Source organism: Pelodiscus sinensis, chromosome 12, assembly GCF_052426305.1.
Source record: "Pelodiscus sinensis isolate ZL-2025 chromosome 12, ASM5242630v1, whole genome shotgun sequence".
Classification (NCBI taxonomy): domain Eukaryota; kingdom Metazoa; phylum Chordata; order Testudines; family Trionychidae; genus Pelodiscus; species Pelodiscus sinensis.
Window position 1 is genome coordinate 52,334,907 of NC_143063.1, and position 22,299 is coordinate 52,357,205.

Consider the following 22,299-nt stretch of genomic DNA (forward strand, 5'->3'; position numbering starts at 1 on the left):
TCCCTGCAGCATTGTGTCACCTGTTTAGAGCCATGTTCTGCCTGGGCACTGATGGGCACAGGTCTGTCCAGCCGACGTAGGGCAGAGCTGCAGAACTGATGCTAATGTTCTGCCCAAGCTGGGCAATGTAAGCAGCAGGCCAAGCCAGGGCCTTGCTCATCCTTCTTCCACCTCCGCTGGCGGATACCAGCAGGCCCTTTCTGGTGGCCCCTGACCCCTGACACTGTGTCATCAGCCTGTCTGTTTGCAGCCAGATTAGCAGGATTCCCGCAGCCCCTGAACAGCTCTTTGATCTCCAGTGAGCCCCAGACACACAGGCTCAGTGCGTGTCTGTATGGGGGGCGGGTCTACCGACTAGAAGCAGCCTTTGCACGGTTCCCAGACTAAAACGCCTTCCTGCAGCTGCTGCCCTCCCAGCATCGCACCCCAGGGGCAGAGAGGTGTCACTGCGCAGCGGTGACCTGCCTGCCCCAAAGAGGCGCTTGGTTCATGAGCGCTTTGCACGGAGGGCAGAGAAGTTGCATCATTGCCCATTATCTTCCAGGAAGATGAGGCTGTGTGGGCTCTGGACAAATAACTGGACCAACTAGGACTCCCTTTAACCCTTAGGGTCCTGGCACATTCTGACACAGGCTGAGAAGTTTTGTGTGACGGTTTGTGCAGCTGCCCAAGGGGAACCAGCCCCTCTCTCTGCATGGCGCCTGCAATCTGTGGTTTGAAACAAACAAAAGGAAGTTTTTCTTCACGCAGCGCATGGTCAACCTGTGGAACTCCTTGCCAGAGGAGGTTGTGAAGACCAGGACTTCAACAGGGTTAGATAAATTCATGGTTAGGTCCATTAATGGCTATTAGCCGGGATGGGTAGGAATGGTGTCCCTGGCCTCTGTTTGTCAAAAGCTGGGTGATGGGGAGGGATCACTTGATGGTTCCCTGTTCTGCTCTTTCCCTCTGGGGCACCTGCACTGGCCACTGTGGGCAGACAGGGCCCTGGGCAAGATGGAGACTTGGTCTGGCCCAGTCTGGCCGCTCTGGGGTTTGGTGCCTTTTCGGAGCGACGGGCTCTAGATGCAAGGGGCCCAAGGCACTGGGCTGGACAGGACAAACAGGCAGCGTGTGTTGGGCCCTCACGCTAGAGGCAGTGGCTCTACAGCCTGCTTAGGTCGGAGTCCCTGGGCGCCAGGGCTCCCATAGCCAAGTGCCCAGGGAGGCAGCGCAGCCCTCCGGAAATTCAGCCTATGCCCCGCGCCTGCCGCACCCAGAAAGAGTTAATGTGCAGGAGAGGACCAGGTGTTTGCAGCGAAAGCGGCTGTGGCGGGGGCACGTGCTGTGGGGTGGGGGAGAACAGCCCTCCCCGGCAGCCAATAGCCGCAGGGCTCAACCCTAACGCCCAGTTCCCAGCGCTACTTCAGGAGCTGGGGACCTGCCCTCGGGCCACTTGTCAGGCACCGGGCTCCCTCTCTGCGCCGCACACGGTAAAGTCCTGCGCTCTGGCACCTGCAGCCCGCTGGGGGGAGGCTGCCCAGGGCCCTGCAGCGGCAGCGGTTCTGCTTCCCATGCAGCTAGGGGTAGCTCGGGGCTCCAGACTGTGGGGCTCAGTCAGCCCCAGCTTGTCCCTGTGCTGCCGGTGGCTGGCCAAGGCAGTTCCCTGCCATGCGCTCAGACCCAGCTGCTCAGGCCAGACACTTTTCTGTTCTGGCCTGGGCCATGCGTGGGGCCAGGCTGTGGGGCCGGGCTGTGGCCTGGGCCATGCGTGGGGCCAGGCTGTGGGGCCGGGCTGTGGCCTGGGCCGTGTGTGGGGCCGGGCTGTGGGGCTGGGCTGCATGTGGGGCCGGGCTGTGGCCTGGGCCATGCGTGGGGCCAGGCTGTGGGGCCGGGCTGCGGCCTGGGCTGTGTGTGGGGCCGGGCTCTGCGGGATGGTTTCTCTCTCTCCGCTGAGGCTCAGCAGATCTAGGAAGGGCTCGGGAGACTCTCAGGCCACGGTGAGGAAACGTGCGGGCTGGCAGCAGGAGAGGGCCCCTTCCAGGCCGAGGCTGAACTCTCTGTCCCGGGGTGCTCATGAGGCAGCTGCCTGCGCACACTGCTGGCTGGGGCAGTCCCGCTTCCGGCTACACCTGCCCAGCGAAAGCCCAACATCCGTGTGTAGCCGGCACCAGGGGGAGCAGCGGGTGGAGGCGCCCATGGCCCAAGCCGCAGGCCAGCAGCAGCTCCCCGTTAGTGCTCGGGAATTCCCCTCCCGCAGGCTGGGCGAATCCTGCTTTCACCTCCCTGCCCGGGGTTTGAGCAGCGGCGCCTGTCCTGGCTCGTGGGGGGCTCAGAACGCTGCAGGCAGCCAGGCGGGCCCAAGGGGCACAGTCCTCCTGCTGCCAGGGCCTGACGCCTGGGGTGGCTTCGGCTCGCTGCTCTGGGAGGCGTGAGGGACCCCCCCCAGCAACGGCCCAAGGAGCTTGCAAACGCCCGACTGGCTGCCTGAGCCGGACCCTGAGGGGCTGTGGGTGGAGCGGCATCTTCCTCCCTATTCTCCTGCAGTAGGGTCTGGGTGTGGGCTGGCCTTCACTGTGGCGTCTTTCCTGGCCCTCCCACCCTGCTCTGCCTCCCTTTCCCTTCCTGCCTGCCTCTCAGCACCGGCCGACCTGGGGACGGGGTCTAGCGATCCCAGTGACTATCAAAGGCCGCCCGTTTGGACCCTGTGTGTCTGGGGCAGAGCAGCCGGCTGGCTCATCACAAGGGCGGCCCAGCGGCAGTTGACTCTGGGGAGCGCCTTTTCTTGGGCAGGTCTCAGGATGGACTCGTACCTGATCCAAACGAACGGCAGCGGCGACGTCCACGTGCACAAAACCGGGGCCAGCCTCTTCCTGGGGAAGGCGAAAGGCCGGAAGCCTAGATGGGCAGTCCGGGCCTCGGAGATGTCCAAGAAGACTTTCAATCCCATCCGCGCCATCGTGGACTCGATGAAAGTGGAGCCCAACCCCAACAAGCCCATGATCTCCTTGTCCCTGGGTGAGGCTGCCCGGGGAAAGGGGAGGGCCTGAGGGGCCCAAGCTGAGCAGCGTGTGCTGTGCACAGCTCTCCTTAACGGACGAGAGCAACAAGGGTTTGCTGTTTGTCCGTCCCTGACAGGTGACCCGACGGTATTTGGAAACCTGCCCACGGATGACGAGGTCACCCAGGCTGTGAAGGAGGCCCTGGACTCGGGGCGCTACAACGGCTACGCCCCCTCTGTCGGTAAGGCCCAGCGCTGCTCTCCGCGGGTCATGTCCTAGCCCGGCTTGGGCACGGGGCATGGGGCTGAGCCAGGGCATCTAGCATGTACTGCCCCGGGCTGGGCACCCCATGCGACGAGGCAGAGGCCTGACCAGCTCGGGGAGGAGCTGTGCTGGCTTGTCCCGACGGCCCTCGCGCTGCGAGGAGGCTGGGCCAGACACTCCTCAGACTCCTCCCAGTGCGTGCAGGGCGCTTCCGCCTCGTGCCCTCCACAGCTTGTCACTCGCCAGCGGGTAGCTCCCCTTCTCCTCTGGGCGGAGCTTCCGGCAATCATGCAAGGCCACGTTCGCCCGTGTGCCGTCCCCGGGCTGCTCTTGGGGTACGGATGCAAGCACTGCACTTGCCAAGCCGCCTTGGCTTGGCACGGAGGCTGCAGACTCAGTTAACTTGGGCTGTGGGGGCTGGGTATGGGACACTGGTCCAGGGGCAGGGGGCTTGGCTTTGGAGCAGGCAGTGGGCTGTAGGCCCCGCACCTCCCCAGCCTGCTGTGGGGCCTGGATGTCACTGTCCCAGGGCCAAGGCAGCTGGTTCAGCAATGGAGCAAGGTGCTGGTGGCAGGGCTGTCTTTTGGCCCGTTCCCTCTCGCCCAGGGCGTCATTGCTCTCGTCTCCCTGGGCTCTGTGGGGCTCCGCGCCAGGCCTGCGGGGGAAACGAGGTGAACCCACCTCCCGCATTTCCACCCCTCTCTCCCAGGGTACCAGTCTTGCCGGCAGGTGGTGGCTGCGCATTACAGCTGCCCTGAAGCACCTCTGGAAGCTCAGGTAATGGCGCTGGAGAATGACCGGGCTCCGTGGCGTTAGCAACAAGCCACACAGGCAGCCGGGGGGCCATGGGCCTTGTCTCTAGCCCAGCAGAGAGCAAACTGGCTGGACATGCCTTTCCACAGAGCCCTGCTCTGGCTTCAGCCCCAGCCCTGGGGCCTGCCTGTCACTCCCCCAGCCCCAGTCCTGGGGCTTTGAGCTCCCCAGTCGCCAGGGTTATGCTCCGAATGCTTCGCTTCCAGCCCTGGCAGCGTCTGGCAGCCCCGGGCCGATGCCCGTCTCCCAGTTCAATGCCAGAGACTCCAAGGTCTGGAAGGGCTCGGCACAGCCTCAGGACGTGTCTCTTTTGCTGTCTGCAGGACGTTATCCTGACGAGCGGCTGCAGCCAGGCTATTGAACTGGTCCTAGCTGTGCTGGCTAACCCAGGGCAGAACATCCTGGTGCCACGACCTGGCTTCTCTCTCTACAAGACCCTGGCGCTCTCCTTGGGGATTGAGGTCAAATTCTACAACCTCTTGGTAAGGCAATGGGAGGAGTAGGTGCCGCAGCCCCTCCAGAGCGTTCCCAGCCATCTCTGAGCCCTCCTCATGAGGAAATGGAGGAAGGTGCCACGTGCCGAACCCCACCAGCCCCGCCCTTCTCCTGGCGGGCTCCTCACAGGGTGGGCAGAAAGCCAGTGCCTTTCGTTAGGTGCAGGGCACAGCCTTGTCCATGTGGTCTGTGCCCGGCCACAGTCCTGCCCCACATCCTGGGCCTGGCTGGACCCTCCAGCCCCCCAGGCCTGGGCTCCTACGTCCTCAGCCTGGGCCCAGCTCCTTGCTCTTTGTCCAGCTTGCTGGATGTCCTCACCATGCCCATGCCCTGCCCACAGCCAGCTCCTCCGGCCCCACTCCACACCTGAGTCTTCATCATGGCTCCCCTCTCCCCACTAGCCCGAGAGAGCCTGGGAGATCGACCTGAAGCACTTGGAGTCGCTGGTGGATGAGAAGACGGCCTGTCTCATCGTGAACAACCCCTCGAACCCCTGCGGCTCCGTGTTCAGCAAGAGCCATCTCCAGAAGATCCTGGCTGGTGCGTCTCTGAGCCCGGAGCCTGGTGCTTTGATGCCTTGCCCTCTCCTCAGCTTCCCTGTTTAGTCTTGTTATGGGGAGCTCTGTGGCAAGGAACCTGCCCTACTATATGCTATGTTGATGCTGCTGCAGAAAAAATAGCAGGTCTGGAGGGTTCACTCCTCCCCGTGTGACTTACCCCGTTCCCAGGGCTCGCCCAACAACCCTGCACGGAGTCAGCATGGATAGCATGAAAGCACCGGGATCTGTCCCTGGTTCTGTCCCTAACCCACTGGGTGGACTTCCCTGACCTTGCCCTGTCCTTCCCCGCCCCTGTCCTGTCCTTCTCTTCCTCTCCCCTCACCTTCCCTGCCTGGCCTGGCCTTCCCTTGCACTCCCTGGGCCTGGCCTGGCCTGGCCTTCCCTTGCACTCCCTGGGCCTGGCCTGGCCTGGCCTTCCCTTGCACTCCCTGGGCCTGGCCTGGCCTTCCCTTGCACTCCCTGGCCTGGCCTGGCCTGGCCTTCCCTTGCACTCCCCGGCCCTGGCCTGGCCTTCCCTTGCACTCCCCGGCCCTGGCCTGGCCTTTCCTTGCACTCCCCTGGCCTGGCCTGGCCTTCCCTTGCACTCCCCGGCTCTGGCCTGGCCTTCCCTTGCACTCCCTGGCCCTGGCCTGGCCTTCCCTTGCACTCCCTGGGCCTGGCCTGGCCTTCCCTTGCACTCCCCTGGCCTGGCCTGGCCTTCCCTTGTACACCCGTGGCCTGGCCTTCCCTTGCACTCCCTGGCCTGGCCTGGCCTTCCCTTGCACTCCCCTGGCCTGGCCTGGCCTTCCCTTGCACTCCCCGGCTCTGGCCTGGCCTTCCCTTGCACTCCCTGGGCCTGGCCTAGCCTTCCCTTGCACTCCCCGGCCCTGGCCTGGCCTTCCCTTGCACTCCCTGGGCCTGGCCTGGCCTTCCCTTGCACTCCCCTGGCCTGGCCTGGCCTTCCCTTGCACTCCCCTGGCCTGGCCTGGCCTTCCCTTGCACACCCATGGCCTGGCCTTCCCTTGCACTCCCCTGGCCTGGCCTGGCCTTCCCTTGCACTCCCTGGCCCTGGCCTGGCCTTCCCTTGCACTCCCTGGGCCTGGCCTGGCCTTCCCTTGCACTCCCCGGCCCTGGCCTGGCCTTCCCTTGCACTCCCTGGGCCTGGCCTGGCCTTCCCTTGCACTCCCCTGGCCTGGCCTGGCCTTCCCTTGCACACCCGTGGCCTGGCCTTCCCTTGCACTCCCTGGCCTGGCCTGGCCTTCCCTTGCACACCCGTGGCCTGGCCTTCCCTTGCACTCCCTGGCCTGGCCTGGCCTTCCCTTGCACTCCCTGGCCTGGCCTGGCCTTCCCTTGCACTCCTGATCCACGGCTAAGAATCCGCCCTGGACGTGCCGCCTAGCGGACAGTGGTGTGTGCCCCGGCCTGCGGTCGGAGCGGCCTAGGGCAGGCAGAGGCCCTGCAGGCCTGGCCTCGGGAAGGGCTGCTCCGGACGATGGATTGGCTAAAGCTTTGCCGATCCCGAGGAAGGTGCACGAGGGGACACTCGGTGGCTGGCCTGGGGCCGGTTGCTTAGGGCTGGGGAGAGCCCAGGCCTGGCCTCGCGGGGCGAGGGTGAGTCTGCACCCAGCAGGGCAGCCAGTTTCAGTGTTTGCTTCTCTCCCCCAGTGGCCTCGAGACAGTGTGTCCCCATCCTAGCTGACGAGATCTATGGAGACATGGTGAGTGCCTGTCCCTGCCATGCCCGGTCCAGTGCACCTGGCGCCTGGTTCTGGTCTGGCTCCTCGCCATATGCTGGAGGAGTCACTAGCCCAGTCAAGAGCCAGACTCCTTCGTCCTGCTTCCCTGGAGACCAGCCTGGTGCCGGATGTGCAGCCCTTGGCTCCAGCACTTGGCTCCTACGTGCCTTGCTGAGCTTGCATCTCCCTCCAGGGGCGGGGCCCCGCCCTTATTTGGGACCAGCTGTGCAGAGGCTGCTCTTTGCACTGCACCTCACAGGCTATCATCTGCTCTGGCCTCCCTGCCACTGAGTCCTGGAGTCAGCCCCGCCCCCGGGCTGCCCCGCTTCCGTCAGGCGCACTAATGCATCGCCTCTCCCAGGTGTTTGCAGAGGGCAAGTACAAGCCCATCGCAGCGCTCAGCACCAACGTGCCGATCCTGTCCTGCGGAGGCCTGGCCAAGCGATGGCTGGTGCCAGGCTGGAGGATGGGCTGGATCCTTGTCCATGATCGGAGAGACATCTTTGGGAACGAGGTGAATGGCTCACTGCTGACACTAGTGCCACACACCAACCATGTGCAGGCAGCAGGCACCTTCCCAGCATGGGTGCACACCACTGCCTGGCACCAGGCTCAGGCACAAGCCCCTTCCGCCTGCTCGCATGTGCCCCCCTGCCCTTCCCTCCCTCCCTCCTGCCTTTGCCTGCTGCTCCCTGCACTTATGCTGCCTTCTCTTGCCTGCCACGTGGGAGGTGCAGCGTGTGGCTTCCCTCTCTCAGGCCTTGTCATGAGAAGAGCGATGCTTTGGCGATCAATCTTCTGGGGTTTGATTTAGCAAGTCTAGTAAGGACCTGCTAAATCGAACTCTGATGGCATCTCCGGCAATCTGAGAGGAGGTCGATGGGAAAGTTTTTCCCCTTGCCCCCCTGTAGTGGGTCCACCACAGAAATTTGATTTAAGGTACAACAGCTCCGGTAACACAATTCTCATAGCTGGAGTTACATCCCTTAAATCGAATTTATCACGTAGCATAGACCTGCTCTTGGAGGCAGCCCGGTTCCCCTACCAAAGTCGGGCTGCCCTGGTGTAGTCCCGGTGCGCCCTAGCACAGCTTCTCCTTTTTGGAGGGACCAGGAAGGGTAACAAGTGGTGTCCCCGGCCGGCTGTGGTGGCATATCCAACGGTGATGGAACAGGCGGGGAGCCAGACACGGAGACTGGCTCGCAAAGGCTCTGGCGGGGGCTTGTTCAGACCAGTTGCAGCCCCTTGGAGTTGGGTTGGTGGGAAGCTCTTCAAGGACAGTGCGTTCTGGGCTGCCGTGTACCCCAGACTATTGAGAGACGCCCAGGAGCTGCTCTAGCCTGCCAGGTGCCATCTGGGAACAGGGACCCCAGTAGTGAGCTCTGGCTGCTTCCTGGCCCCTTTATGATCCTAGCTCAGGATCAGGGACCAGCTCTAGCCCTCAAACCAGGGCCAGAGCTAGTCCCTGCCTAGACAGACGCTGTGACACAGACCCGGAAAGCAGGGCTGCTGCTGGAACATGTTGCCAAGTTTGAAAACACCCTTGGCCGAGAGTGGGCGTTGGCTGGCATCAGGGTGGGAGCATTTTCCTCTCCTCCCGGCGTGCGCCGTCTTCAGTGTCCTCTGTGTTGCAGATCCGGGACGGCCTTGTAAGGCTGAGCCAAAGGATCCTGGGCCCCTGCACAATTGTCCAGGGGGCACTAGAACACATCATGCGCCAAACGCCCCCAGAGTTTTATCACAACACCCTCAGCTTCCTCAAGGTACGTCCCCCCAGGCAGGCAGAGGGAGCGGGAACCATCACATGGCGTCTGGCTGGGCCCCCTCTTCCCATGGCCACTCTCCTGGTGGGAGGGAGAGGGCGGGAGCCCTGGTTTGGGGGAGTTCCTGGTCACTAGTCCTGGCCTTGCCCGGCAGAAGGTGCTGCCAGGGGTGCAGGACAAGCCAGTGTCAGTGCTGCCAGCCAGGAGGGGCTGAAGGAAGAGAGCTTGGGGGGGGGGGGGGTCCACACTGATTTGCTGAGCTCAGCACAGTGGCCTCGGCCGCACTGCAGGCCATTCACATCTGTCCTGTTTGCGTTCGCTGCCCTTGTCCTTACAGGGGAGCCTGTCCTGGGCTCTGGCCAAGAACCTGTCTGCAGCCTGCTGAGCTGCTTCCTGGAATGGCCCCAGCTCTGACCCCCTTTCCCTCTGCCTTGCAGTCCAACGCTGACCTTTGCTATGCTGCCCTGTCTGCTGTCTGTGGGCTCCAGCCCGTCCGGCCCGCGGGGGCCATGTACCTCATGGTGAGTTGTGCGTTCGCGCCCCTGCGGAGCCCAGCTGCTTGCTCAGTGCCTGTCCCAGGGTCGGCCTCCGCGCTTAAAATGGTAATGGGTCAGAGCCGGGCCTGTGTCTGCACCAGGGCATCGCCCTGCTCAACGGGGCCTGATCTCAGCCATGGCCGGGCCTGTGTCTGTGCCAGGGCATCACCCGGCTCAACGGGGCCTGATCTCAGCCATGGCCGGGCCTGTGTCTGAGCCAGGGCATCGCCCTGCTCAACGGGGCCAGATCTCGGCCAGGGCCGGGCCTGTGTCTGAGCCAGGGCATCGCCCGGCTCAACGGGGCCTGATCTCAGCCATGGCTGGGCCTGTGACTGTCCCTGGGCATTGCCCTGCTCAACGGGGCCTGATCTCGGCCGGGGCCGGGCCTGAGTCTGTCCCTGGGCATCGCCCGGCTCAACGGGGCCTGATCTCGGCCGGGGCCGGGCCTGAGTCTGTCCCTGGGCATCGCCCGGCTCAACGGGGCCTGATCTCAGCCATGGCCGGGCCTGTGTCTGTGCCAGGGCATCGCCCAGCTCAACGGGGCCTGATCTCGGCCGGGGCCGGGCCTGAGTCTGTCCCTGGGCATCGCCCGGCTCAACGGGGCCTGATCTCAGCCATGGCCGGGCCTGTGTCTGAGCCAGGGCATCGCCCTGCTCAACGGGGCCTGATCTCGGCCGGGGCCGGGCCTGTGTCTGAGCCAGGGCATCGCCCTGCTCAACGGGGCCTGATCTCAGCCATGGCCGGGCCTGTGACTGTCCCTGGGCATCGCCCTGCTCAACGGGGCCTGATCTCGGCCGGGGCCGGGCCTGAGTCTGTCCCTGGGCATCGCCCGGCTCAACGGGGCCTGATCTCAGCCGGGGCCGGGCCTGTGTCTGTGCCAGGGCATCGCCCGGCTCAATGGGGCCTGATCTCGGCCGGGGCCGGGCCTGTGTCTGTCCCTGGGCATCGCCCGGCTCAACGGGGCCTGATCTCGGCCGGGGCCGGGCCTGTGTCTGTCTCTGGGCATCGCCCGGCTCAACGGGGCCTGATCTCGGCCGGGGCCGGGCCTGTGTCTGTGCCAGGGCATCACCCGGCTCAACGGGGCCTGATCTCGGCCGGGGCCAGGCCTGTGTCTGTCTCTGGGCATCGCCCGGCTCAACGGGGCCTGATCTCGGCCGGGGCCGGGCCTGTGTCTGTGCCAGGGCATCGCCTGGCTCAACGGGGCCTGATCTCGGCCGGGGCCGGGCCTGTGTCTGTGCCAGGTCATCGCCCGGCTCAACGGGGCCTGATCTCGGCCAGGGCCGGGCCTGTGTCTGTCCCTGGGCATCGCCCGGCTCAACGGGGCCTGATCTCGGCCGGGGCCGGGCCTGTGTCTGTGCCAGGGCATCGCCTGGCTCAACGGAGCCTGATCTCGGCCGGGGCCGGGCCTGAGTCTGTCCCTGGGCATCGCCCGGCTCAACGGGGCCTGATCTCAGCCATGGCCGGGCCTGTGTCTGTGCCAGGGCATCGCCCAGCTCAACGGGGCCTGATCTCGGCCGGGGCCGGGCCTGAGTCTGTCCCTGGGCATCGCCCGGCTCAACGGGGCCTGATCTCAGCCATGGCCGGGCCTGTGTCTGAGCCAGGGCATCGCCCTGCTCAACGGGGCCTGATCTCGGCCGGGGCCGGGCCTGTGTCTGAGCCAGGGCATCGCCCTGCTCAACGGGGCCTGATCTCAGCCATGGCCGGGCCTGTGACTGTCCCTGGGCATCGCCCTGCTCAACGGGGCCTGATCTCGGCCGGGGCCGGGCCTGAGTCTGTCCCTGGGCATCGCCCGGCTCAACGGGGCCTGATCTCAGCCGGGGCCGGGCCTGTGTCTGTGCCAGGGCATCGCCCGGCTCAATGGGGCCTGATCTTGGCCAGGGCCGGGCCTGTGTCTGTCCCTGGGCATCGCCCGGCTCAACGGGGCCTGATCTCGGCCGGGGCCGGGCCTGTGTCTGTCTCTGGGCATCGCCCGGCTCAACGGGGCCTGATCTCGGCCGGGGCCGGGCCTGTGTCTGTGCCAGGGCATCACCCGGCTCAACGGGGCCTGATCTCGGCCGGGGCCAGGCCTGTGTCTGTCTCTGGGCATCGCCCGGCTCAACGGGGCCTGATCTCGGCCGGGGCCGGGCCTGTGTCTGTGCCAGGGCATCGCCTGGCTCAACGGGGCCTGATCTCGGCCGGGGCCGGGCCTGTGTCTGTGCCAGGTCATCGCCCGGCTCAACGGGGCCTGATCTCGGCCGGGGCCGGGCCTGTGTCTGTCCCTGGGCATCGCCCGGCTCAACGGGGCCTGATCTCGGCCGGGGCCGGGCCTGTGTCTGTGCCAGGGCATCGCCTGGCTCAACGGAGCCTGATCTCGGCCGGGGCCGGGCCTGTGTCTGTCCCTGGGCATCGCCCGGCTCAATGGGGCCTGATCTCGGCCGGGGCCGGGCCTGTGTCTGTCCCTGGGCATCGCCCGGCTCAACGGGGCCTGATCTCGGCCGGGGCCGGGCCTGTGTCTGTCCCTGGGCATCGCCTGGCTCAACGGGGCCTGATCTCGGCCATGGCCGGGCCTGTGTCTGTGCCAGGTCATCGCCCGGCTCAACGGGGCCTGATCTCGGCCGGGGCCGGGCCTGTGTCTGTCCCTGGGCATCGCCCGGCTCAACGGGGCCTGATCTCGGCCGGGGCCGGGCCTGTGTCTGTCCCTGGGCATCGCCTGGCTCAACGGGGCCTGATCTCGGCCATGGCCGGGCCTGTGTCTGTGCCAGGTCATCGCCCGGCTCAACGGGGCCTGATCTCGGCCGGGGCCGGGCCTGTGTCTGTCCCTGGGCATCGCCCGGCTCAACGGGGCCTGATCTCGGCCGGGGCCGGGCCTGTGTCTGTGCCAGGGCATCGCCCGGCTCAACGGGGCCTGATCTCGGCCAGGGCCGGGCCTGTGTCTGTCTCTGGGCATCGCCCGGCTCAACGGGGCCTGATCTCGGCCGGGGCCGGGCCTGTGTCTGTGCCAGGGCATCGCCTGGCTCAACGGGGCCTGATCTCGGCCGGGGCCGGGCCTGTGTCTGTCCCTGGGCATCGCCCGGCTCAACGGGGCCTGATCTCGGCCGGGGCCGGGCCTGTGTCTGTCCCTGGGCATCGCCCGGCTCAACGGGGCCTGATCTCGGCCGGGGCTGGGCCTGTGTCTGTCCCTGGGCATCGCCTGGTTCAACGGGGCCTGATCTCGGCCATGGCCGGGCCTGTGTCTGTGCCAGGGCATCGCCCGGCTCAACGGGGCCTGATCTCGGCCGGGGCCGGGCCTGTGTCTGTCCCTGGGCATCGCCCGGCTCAACGGGGCCTGATCTCGGCCGGGGCCAGGCCTGTGTCTGTGCCAGGGCATCACCCGGCTCAACGGGGCCTGATCTCGGCCAGGGCCGGGCCTGTGTCTGTCTCTGGGCATCGCCCAGCTCAACGGGGCCTGATCTCGGCCGGGGCCGGGCCTGTGTCTGTGCCAGGGCATCGCCCGGCTCAACGGGGCCTGATCTCAGCCAGGGCCGGGCCTGTGTCTGTGCCAGGGCATCGCCCGGCTCAACGGGGCCTGATCTCAGCCAGGGCCGGGCCTGTGTCTGTGCCAGGGCATTGCCCGGCTCAACGGGGCCTGATCTCAGCCAGGGCTGGGCCTGTGTCTGTGCCTGGGCATCGCCCGGCTCAACGGGGCCTGATCTCGGCCGGGGCCGGGCCTGTGTCTGTCCCTGGGCATTGCCCGGCTCAACGGGGCCTGATCTCGGCCGGGGCCACGCCCATGTCTGTGCCTGGGGTGCCCCAGTCTTCAGAGAGTCATAGAGTTCAGGGTCAGAGGGGACTTCGACATGGTTAAATCTGACCTCGGTGTAGCACAGGGTAGAGGATTCTAGCCAGCTACCTCTGGGGAGCCGCGTAGCTTGCGTCTGGCTAAAGCAGATGGCCCAGAAAGGCACTGCTCTTCCAGCAAGAGATAGAGGCGCACTGCTTCCATTGGCTGTTTGGCCCACTGGTTAATGCAGTGTTTCTTAAACGTTTTCAGTCCAAGGAACACAAACAATAATTTTTGTATGAAGAACACCAAGGATTTTTTGTTGAGCCAAGATAAAAAACGTCAGGGAAAAAGGATCGGGGGGAAGTTATTGAGCAAAAAAAGGTCACTTGCCCCTTTAAGGGCAGCCATTTTGAATTCCGTTCTCTGCGGCACACCGGTGTGCCATGGAACACAGTTTAAGAAACACGGGCAGTTGAAAAACATGGCGCCTTATTTTGAATTCGAATGCGTCCCGTTTCCACTTCCAGCCACTGGCTCTTACTTACTCCTGTGTCTGCGAGAAGCCTCCGGAGCCCTTTAGCATGCGTTGTGTTCTCCCTGTGAAGATACTGCTCTGCCGCAGACAAGCCGACTGTCGTCTGCCGGGACGCCCAGCGGACAGAGCTCCTTATGTCTCTTATTCAAAAGAATTTCTCCGGTTTTTGAACCATGCTGGGGGGCTCAGGTCTGCACCTCTCCAGTTTTTCAGTATCTGTTCTAGCATCAGTCACACCAGTGCTATGTGCAGAGGTAAAATCACCTCCCTTCTGCTCACTGACACATCACCCCGGGAGAGCACTGGCCCCTTGAGCCACAGCGTCTCACAGGGAGCTCATGTTGTGTTTGTGTCCGCTATCACCTCTAAATCCAAGTCACTGCTTTCCAAAAAGAACAGGAGAGCGGCCGCACTGGGGCAGGCCAAAGGTCCATCCAGCCCAGTGTCCTCTCTTCCACAGTGGCGAGCCAGGTGCCCCAGAGAGAATGGACAGGATACGGAATCATCAAGTGATCCCTCCTCCGTCATCGATTTCTAGCCTCTGACAGAGGCTAGGAACACCATTCCTACCCCTCCTAGCTAATAGCCATTGATGGACCTGTCCTCCATGAATTTATTTAGCCGTTTTTTAAACCCTTTTAAAGTCCTGGCCTTCATAACATCCTCTGGCAAGGAGTTCCATAGATTGACTGTGCATTATGTGAAGAACATGCCATTTGTCTGTTTTAATCCTGCTGCCTATTAATTTCATTCAGTGACCCCCTGGTTCTTATAGTGTGGGAATAAGTAAATAACTTTTCCCACACCAGTCATGATTTATAGACCGAGATCATATCCCCCCTTAGTCTCCTCTTTTCTAAGCATAAATGTCCAGGTCTTTTTAATCTCTCTTCATATTGGACCCATTCCAAACCCTCATCATTTTTGTTGCCCTTTTCTGAACCTTTTCTAATGCCAATATATCTTTTTTGAGATGAGGAGACCACATCTGTACGCAGTATTCAAGATGTGGGCGTACCATGATGTTATATACAAGCAGTAAAATATTGTCTGTCTTATTCTCTATCCCTTTTTTAAATGACTCCTAACATTCTGTTTGCTTTTTTCACTGCTGCTGCGCACTGAGTGGATGTTTTCAGAGAACTGTCCACAATGACTCCAAGATCTCGCGCTTGAGTGTTAATAGCTAATTTAGATCCCATCATTTTGTACATATAGTTGGGATTATGGTTTCCAATGTTCATTACTTTGCACTTATCAAAATTACAATTCCTTTCCCATTTTGTTGCCCAGCCATCTAGTTCTGTGAAATCCTTTTGAAGTTCTTCAGTCTGCTTTGTTCTTATCTAAGCAGTTTTGTATCATCTGCAAATTTTGCCACCTCAGTGTAACCCTCTCTCCAGATCAGTTATGACTATGTTGACTAGGATTGGTCCCAGTACAGCCCACTGTGGGATACTGTTAGTTACCTCTCTACCGTCTGAAAACTCTTTATTCCTACCCCTTGTTTCCTGTCTTTTAACCAGTTCTCAGTCCATGAAAGGACCTTCCCCCTCATCCCATGGCAACTTACTTTATTGAAGAGCCTTTAAGGGGGACCTAGTCAAAGGTTTTCTGAAAATCTAATTACATGATATCCACTGGATCCCCCTTATCCACATGCTTGTTGATGCCCTCAAAGAACTCATTCTACAGGCATGGCACGGTGTGCATTCCATGTACCTCGGCATTCTTTAGACATTAGTTGTCTTTATTGCAAAGTATTTTCTTTGAGTGGGTCCAGTTTACTGAGCAATCCAGGTCACTCTTGCAGGACTTTCCTGTTCTCAGCATTATTGACCCCTCCACTCATCTGTTCTGTCACCCTTTGGATTTACTGCCAGAGCACCGATGGAAATATCGAATAGTGTCAGATCCAGCGGCGGGTACAGGGCAGGGCAAGCGGGGCGGATGCCCCGGGCCCCGCGCTTCAATAGGCCCCACGCACGTGCTACTACCTGTCGGCTGCGGCCGTGGCACATGCGTGAAATTGTGCTGCCCCGGGCCCTGCGCTTCAATAGGCCCCGCGCCCTAGTCCCTGCAAAACTCTCATCTGCTCCAGGTCAGGTCTAACACTGACCTGTGCAGGACCCCACTAGCAGGACCCATGCTCAGTGTCACTGGGGTTTTAGCTCTCTCCCTTAGCCATGTCCTAATCCATTTATCCTGTGCTTATTCTTTGCAGATATCGGCTAGGGCTAATTATTGTCATGTGGTGCCAAATCAAACACGTAACATACGTCACAGTGGCTACATGGTTCATTTTTCAATCAGACTTTTAAACTCATGAAATAATGAAATCAGGCTTGCTTCACAAGACGCCTCTTCCGTCAATCCACATTGCCTGGCATTAATTTACTTTAGCTCTTTGTCAACTGAATCCTCTTTCCCTTCATTTGCAGTGGGGTGGCTAAAGGGGGATTCCACTTGCTGTTTCTGAAAAGGACACCACATGAACACTCATCCAGTCTTTTGCATTGTTCCTAGTACTGACTAATGACTTAAAAGCTAATCAGCAGGCCAAAGACCTGTGCAGCCAGCGGTTTGAGGGCTCTTCCCTACCAGTTACCCAGGGCTGCTGGTCTTAAAATGTTTTCTCACCAGTCGGTGCTGTTCAACACTCTCTTTACTTATGAAAACTGGAAAGTGGCTCATCAGCCTGACGTAATAGGAGGACATTGTCATACGCCTTCCTGACAAAGAAAAAAATCTCCATCAGACACCCCTGCCTCTTCTACCTCCTTGTCAAAAGTGTTGCCATCTCCCTCTAATAATGGGCTTACATACTATTGTTAGAATTTGGTTGGTTTTTTTTTTGTAAACATAACCCTCCTTATTCTCCTTAGGCCTGCCAGCCAGGACTTGTGCCCTGATGTCTCTAGTTTCCCATCTCAGTTTCATCACTTTATTGGCCACAGGCATTTGGCCAAAGTTTTTTCTTATTTTGATTGTGAATTCATGGCTTTTAGCCAGCTGGTAAACACTTCGTAAACAACCGAGAATGTTTATTCACATTTTTCTGTGTTAGAGTTTTCATCCTAATCAGTTTCACTCATCACTTCCCTCAGCATTGGGAAATTAGCCCCTTGGAAGCATCAGATAGGCAGCCCCAGAGTGAGTGTCATCAGGTCAGGAGAGCTGGTCCCCAGGGAACACCCAGCTTCCAGTCTTGTCTGTTGCACCCAGAGCAGCGTTGCCTCCGGCTGGCTGCAGTCCCTTGTGTGGAAATGTTTCACGGCTGCCTGCCTGAGGCCTCTGGCGTGTCTTCTCCCCTGACGTGCCCGTCACTACGGGGTTTCTTCCCTCCTGGTGCACCTGGTTGTTAGCAGATGCTGGGTGTTGGTAACAGCACATGGCCCGTGTGCACGGACACCAGGGCTCTCCGGGACGCTAGAGCGGGCGATGGTCTCTTTAACGGAGTCCCTGTCCCACGGCTGTGGGGAGTGAGGCTGTCTGCAGCTGCCCATGCTAGGACTGAGGGTTAGCGCTGTGGGGCGGTGGCTCTGGAGGCGCCTGGTGACTCAGTGCACAGGACACACTCGGTGCTTGGCACGGGGCTGCAAAGGGCCGTGGGGGGACGCTGGGAGAGGAGCTCCACGGGGCTGCCTGGTGCAATCCCACAGGGTCTCGATCTCTGACCCCGGTGTCTGCCCTGCAGGTTGGGATTGAAATGGAGCATTTCCCCGAGTTCGAGAACGATGTGGAGTTCACTGAACAGCTGATCTCAGAAGAGTCGGTCTTCTGCCTGCCGGCCACAGTCAGTGTCCCCCAGCGCCGCCACGCGGAGGGAGGGGGGAGCGCTGGGCCTGGGGTGCCTGGAGTGGTTGGGAGCGCTGGGCCTGGGGTGCCTGGAGGGGTTGGGAGCTCTGGGACTGGGATGCCCTGGGGGGGCTGGGAGCTCTGGGGCTGGAGCTCCCGGGGGGGATGGGAGCTCTGGGATTGGGGCGCCCGGGGGGGATGGGGCTGGGAGCTCTGGGGCTGGAGCTCCCGGGGGGGATGGGGTGGGAGCTCTGGGATTGGGGCGCCCGGGGGGGATGGGAGCTCTGGGATTGGGGCGCCCCGGGGGGGATGGGAGCTCTGGGATTGGGGCACCCCGGGGGGATGGGAGTTCTGGGATTGGGGTGCCCGGGGGGGATGGAGCTGGGAGCTCTGGGATTGGGGCGCCCGGGGGGGGATGGGAGCTTTGGGATTGGGGCGCCTGGGAGGGATGGGAGCTCTGGGATTGGGGCGTCTGGGGGGGATGGGGCCGGGAGCTCCAGGATTGGGGCGCCCGGGAGGGCTGGGGCTGGAAGCTCTGGGGCTGGGGCACCAGGAAGGCAGGGGAGTCATGTGATCGCTCCTTGCCCAAGCCAGGTCCCAGCTGGGCCGTGCCCTGAGCAGCCCGCGTGTCCCGGCTCCGCCCGCCGCCCTGGCGAGCCCCGCGCCCTGTTCGTGCTGCAGGGCGGGGCTGGCGACACATTGCGCGTCCCCCCGCCCCACCACCCCCCTGCTCCCATTGCCCGCAGCCACCTGCCCGGTTCCTCAGCCGCGCCCTGGACCTCCAGAGCCCCCAGCCCACGCACGAGATCCCGCTGGGGGCCGGCCACCGACTGCTTCCCGCCCTGCCACCGGTGCCCCGGGGTTGTGCTGTGACAGGCAGCAGGAGTTGAGGCCGCGCTCCCGGCCAGGATCCGTGGCGCCGGGCAGCCTGTTCCTGTGGGGGGTGCTCGCCGGTGGCCCCCGCCCAGCTATGCAGCCTTTTCCCATGCTTCTTTCAGTGCTTTGAGTACCCCAACTACTTCCGGGTGGTGCTCACGGTGCCCGAGGCGCTGATGGCGGAGGCCTGCAGTCGCATCCAGGAGTTCTGTGAGAGGCACTACCAGGGCAGCGAGGGGGCCCAGGACCTGGAGTGTGACAAGTAGCCTGGGGTACCCCCACTCTGCCTCCGCCCAGCCAGCAGTGGGCTGCCCTCAGGTCAGCACCTGCACCCCCGAGCACCTACTGCAGCTGGAGCAGGCTGGCATCCTGCAGAGCGACTGCATGTCCATTCAGACATGGAACCAGCAGCCACCGCTCGAGCCCGCTCATGCTCCGGCTCCCAGGCCCACAGGCCCCAGTGTCCTTGGCCCGCAGCCACAGGGCCTGCGGCTCCCCCGGGTCAGCCAGGCGGAGCATGCGGGAGCCAGGGCTCTGGTGTGGGGAGACCCAGGCTGCATGTGAGACGACAACCCCCACAGCAGCCATGTGGGATGCTGAGCTAAGGCTGTGTCGGAGCAGAGCTTGGCCGCTGTGGCTGGAGCAGGACTGGCCGGTCCAGGGTACACATGCACGATGGACCCCTCTCTTCCTGCAGCACAGAAGGTTGCTGACACCGGACGTCTCCCCTGTCCCTGCAGGCTCTGGGCACTCGGCCCTTGGAGACGCAAAGAACATAAGTTATTGTAACTATTTTATTAATAAAGGTTGGGGCGTGCCTGGCCTTGTGCTGTGACTGCCCTGCCGCGGCTGCTCTCTGCCGGCCCAGGCCAGCTGGAGACACACCGGCTGGTTCCTCCTCCATTGGCACTTCTCATGGGCGGCTCAGACTAGGGATGTTAAATAGCGGATAATGGAAGAGTCGATTAACCTCGGGAATTCTTATCGGTTACTCGACTATTCTATAGTGCCTGGGGGCGGGGCCAGCAGCTAGCGCGCCCTGGCCCCACGCCCAGGGAGCCCCTTGCCACTCTGTGCTGTGAGAGGCACCAGGCGAGAGCTGATCCACTCGGGGAGCCAGCTTAAAAGCCAGCCCCCCTCATAGACCGGCTGCCTGTCGCCCTACGTTGCTGCCTCTGATACAGAGGCAGGAGTACAGACTGGCAGCAGCCTCTGTCCAGGGAGGAAGGGGCTGAGCTCCGGGATCCGATGTGAGCCGGAACTGAGCCAGGCTGCCTCCCTGCCTGGCTGGTAATACACTTTAAATGCAGAGCCAGAGCGGGGGTAGGTCCTGGACCCAGCACAAGCCAGGGCTGCTGCAGCCTGCTAAACAATTGACTGGTGGCGGGGGTGAGGGGGATGCGTGTCGTCTGCAGCATTAACCTATAAGCATTTGCTTATCAGGTAATCGATTACGCTATTATAGCCCGAGTTCAGACCAGCCAGGCCCGGGATCCTCGTGTGTCTCAACCCCCCCGTGCCTCTCAGCCGCAGCATTTTGACTCAGCTCAGGGCTGGTAACGACACTGAACAGCCCCGGTTTTCAGCCCCGAAACGTCACCTACCAAACAGAGTGTCAACTGGCAAAGGCTCGGACACATGCCAGAGCCAGCCCCACGCACCCCTGAGTCTGCCCTTCCCTGCACCCCACTGATCTCTGCCCCACCCTCATACACAGCTCACCCCTCCCAACAACTGCCTGTGTGTCTCTCCCATCGCTCTCCATTCACGTGCCCCGCACACTCTCTCCCATCCCCTGTGGGGGCAGGGGCCTTGGTTCTCAGCCACACTCTGCCACCGACTCACTAAACGGCCGGGGGAGTCGTTCCCTGTACAGTGCAGGGCTGAGTGGCTGCGCAGGAAGGAATCCAGACATGCCCCTCCCCTTGGTGGTGCGGTGCAGCGAGGGGCCTGCACTCACTAGCTGCCTCCTCTGAGTCCAGCCCCTGGAGATGGAGAAGGTGGGGAAAGGCAGGCTGGGGGCTCGGGGAGGGGAATAGGAGTGCGGGAGTCAGCCACGGGGTCGGGAGGGGTGACTCGGGGCTCTAGGGTTGCCAGATGGTTGAACCAAAAATACTGAATACCCCTCCCCCACCAAAAAAAAAACCACTGGGGGAAAAATTCTGTCGAGGAAAAAAAAGGGGAGGGGCCAAAGTTGTTGGGGGAAAAAAAGGACTTTGAGGCTTATTAAGAAAACAAACAAACAAATTAAATAATAAAACAGCATTAAACCAGCATGGCCCCCTTCAGAGTGAGCGCAGAGTTAGACGAGGGCTAGGAACAGGGGAGCGGTTGAGCACTAAGACCCAGGGAAGGCGTTGCTTCCCCTTGGTCTTTAGGCTTTGTGCCGCTGGCCATTTCGTGGTCTTGTTCAAGCCAGGACGTAGCTTCCCTGTAGAACCAGGTAAGCACGGGGTCCGGTGTCGGGGCCCGGGGAGGAGGCCAGGGGCTGGGCCCAGGCCTGGGCACTAGGGTTGCCAGGTGTCTGGTATTTTCGCCTCCTGGCCGGGGAAAAAAATTAGAAAATACCAGACATTTTAGGTGTCCGGTATTTTCTGAATTTTTTTACCAGACAGGAGGCGAAAATACCGGACTGTCCGGGTCAATACTGGAGACCTGGCAACCCTACAGGGCTCCAGCTGCCATCATTGGGCCTGTAGATGCGGGGCTGCCGCCAGTGAGTGTGCTGCAAATAGAGCAGCCCCCCCTCCTCCCCAGCAGCCCCATGTGTTGGCCGCTTTGAATACAAGCCGGGGCAGCTCCCGGTCCCCCCCAGCCAGCCCGCCCCAGTGCTGGGCAGCTCTGAGTAACAGTGGCACCTCCCCCTCCCCGCGGCTCCTCCCTCAGGGAACGCCAGCTGCTTGGCTGCTGTTCAGAACACAAGGCCGGAAGCCCCCATGAACCAGAGAGCCACTCGGATCTGAGACGGAGACTGCGCCAACTTGGGGTACCTGCCGGCGCTCGCTGGCTGCCCATGTCCTGCAGACACTGCTTAGGTGCAGAAATGAAACCGAAACGACTGGAATATGCAGAGGGGTTTCCCAGAGCTGAATGCAGCAGCTTTGAGGGCAGGCAAAGCAAATGGAAAGACTGGAGACGTGTGCACGGAACTGAACTCATGCATAGAAAGTGTTCAGCAGTGAGCCCAGGAAATAACACTCAGCCAGTAAACACCCATCCCCACAGCCCACGCCAGGCCCGCCAGCTCAGCTCTGGGCCTTCCAGGCTCCTGGCCTGGCAGAGACACCCAGGTCTTACCGCAAAGTGAGCCTGTGTACTAAGATGCCAAATGGCTGCTGACAAGGTTGCAGTGTTTATTGTCTTTGCTCTGGGTTCATGTTACAGACGCGCCCCTTGCTCTATAGGGTGTCCAGTAGTGTACTGGACAGTCTGGTGTTTGCACGCTCTGACCAGTTAAAAAAATCAGAAAATACCGGACACGTGCAATGTGCCGTGTGCAATGACCGGTATTTTCTGTTTTTTCCGGCTGTGCACCGGACGGAAGCCTGGCGTGGGCAGGGGGGAGCGGCTGGGAGACCCAGCTGGGAGGCGGGGCTGCGATTGCCGCCGTGAGCCTTCAGTCGGTTGAGTGTGAGGAGGAGGGGAAGCCTCCTCCTCGTTCATGCGTCGCCGGGAGCCTGCGCGGGACAGACAGCGAGTGCCCAGGTCAGTCCCACTCCCCACCGGCCAATTTGCTCACCCCCCCCTTCCTGGCCGGCCGGTTCTCCCCCACTTCCCTCCTGATCTTCCCCGGCCAGCCGCCTGTACTGCCCCCCAGCTCTGCTTCCCACTGGCCCGTTCCTCTTCCTAATCTTCCCCGGCCAGGCCCCTTGCACCCCTCCAACTCTCCTTCCCGCCCCCCCCTTCCTCCCAGCTCCCCCTTCCTCCTGGCCAGAGCCACTGCAAAGCCACTGCCGGCCAGAGCCTTCCCGCCCTCCCACCTGCCAGCTGTGCTTCCCGCTCCCCCTTGCTCCCAGCTCTCCCTTCCTCCCGGCCAGAGCCACTGCAAAGCCACTGCCGGCCAGAGCCTTCCCGCCCTCCCACCTGCCAGCTGTGCTTCCCGCTCCCCCTTGCTCCCAGCCAGTCCCACGGCCCCCGACACCCTCCAGCTCTGCTTCCAACTGGCCCATTCCTCTTCCTGATCTCTCTGGCCAGCATTGCTGCACCGCCTTCCCCTGCCAG

The 22,299-nt window shown here is 62.1% G+C and overlaps 1 protein-coding gene across 2 annotated transcripts; it reads left to right on the plus strand.

Annotated features, from left to right (window-relative positions):
• Positions 1-1,317: 1,317 nt before the first annotated feature.
• On the plus strand, positions 1,318-18,901 carry TAT (tyrosine aminotransferase). Of its 2 annotated transcripts, none has more exons than XM_075918203.2 (12): positions 1,318-1,472; positions 2,773-2,997; positions 3,118-3,222; positions 3,955-4,022; positions 4,382-4,540; positions 4,955-5,093; positions 6,758-6,810; positions 7,088-7,342; positions 8,463-8,591; positions 9,029-9,112; positions 17,102-17,200; positions 18,201-18,901. In XM_075918203.2, exons 2-12 carry the CDS (start codon positions 2,781-2,783, stop codon positions 18,342-18,344), a joined length of 1,452 nt encoding a protein of 483 aa, XP_075774318.1. In that variant the 5' UTR covers positions 1,318-1,472; positions 2,773-2,780; the 3' UTR covers positions 18,345-18,901. The 2 variants fall into 2 exon arrangements, with proteins under 2 accessions (XP_075774318.1, XP_075774319.1); XM_075918204.2 differs by having other exon boundaries at positions 1,319-1,472; positions 7,190-7,342.
• Positions 18,902-22,299: the final 3,398 nt, after the last annotated feature.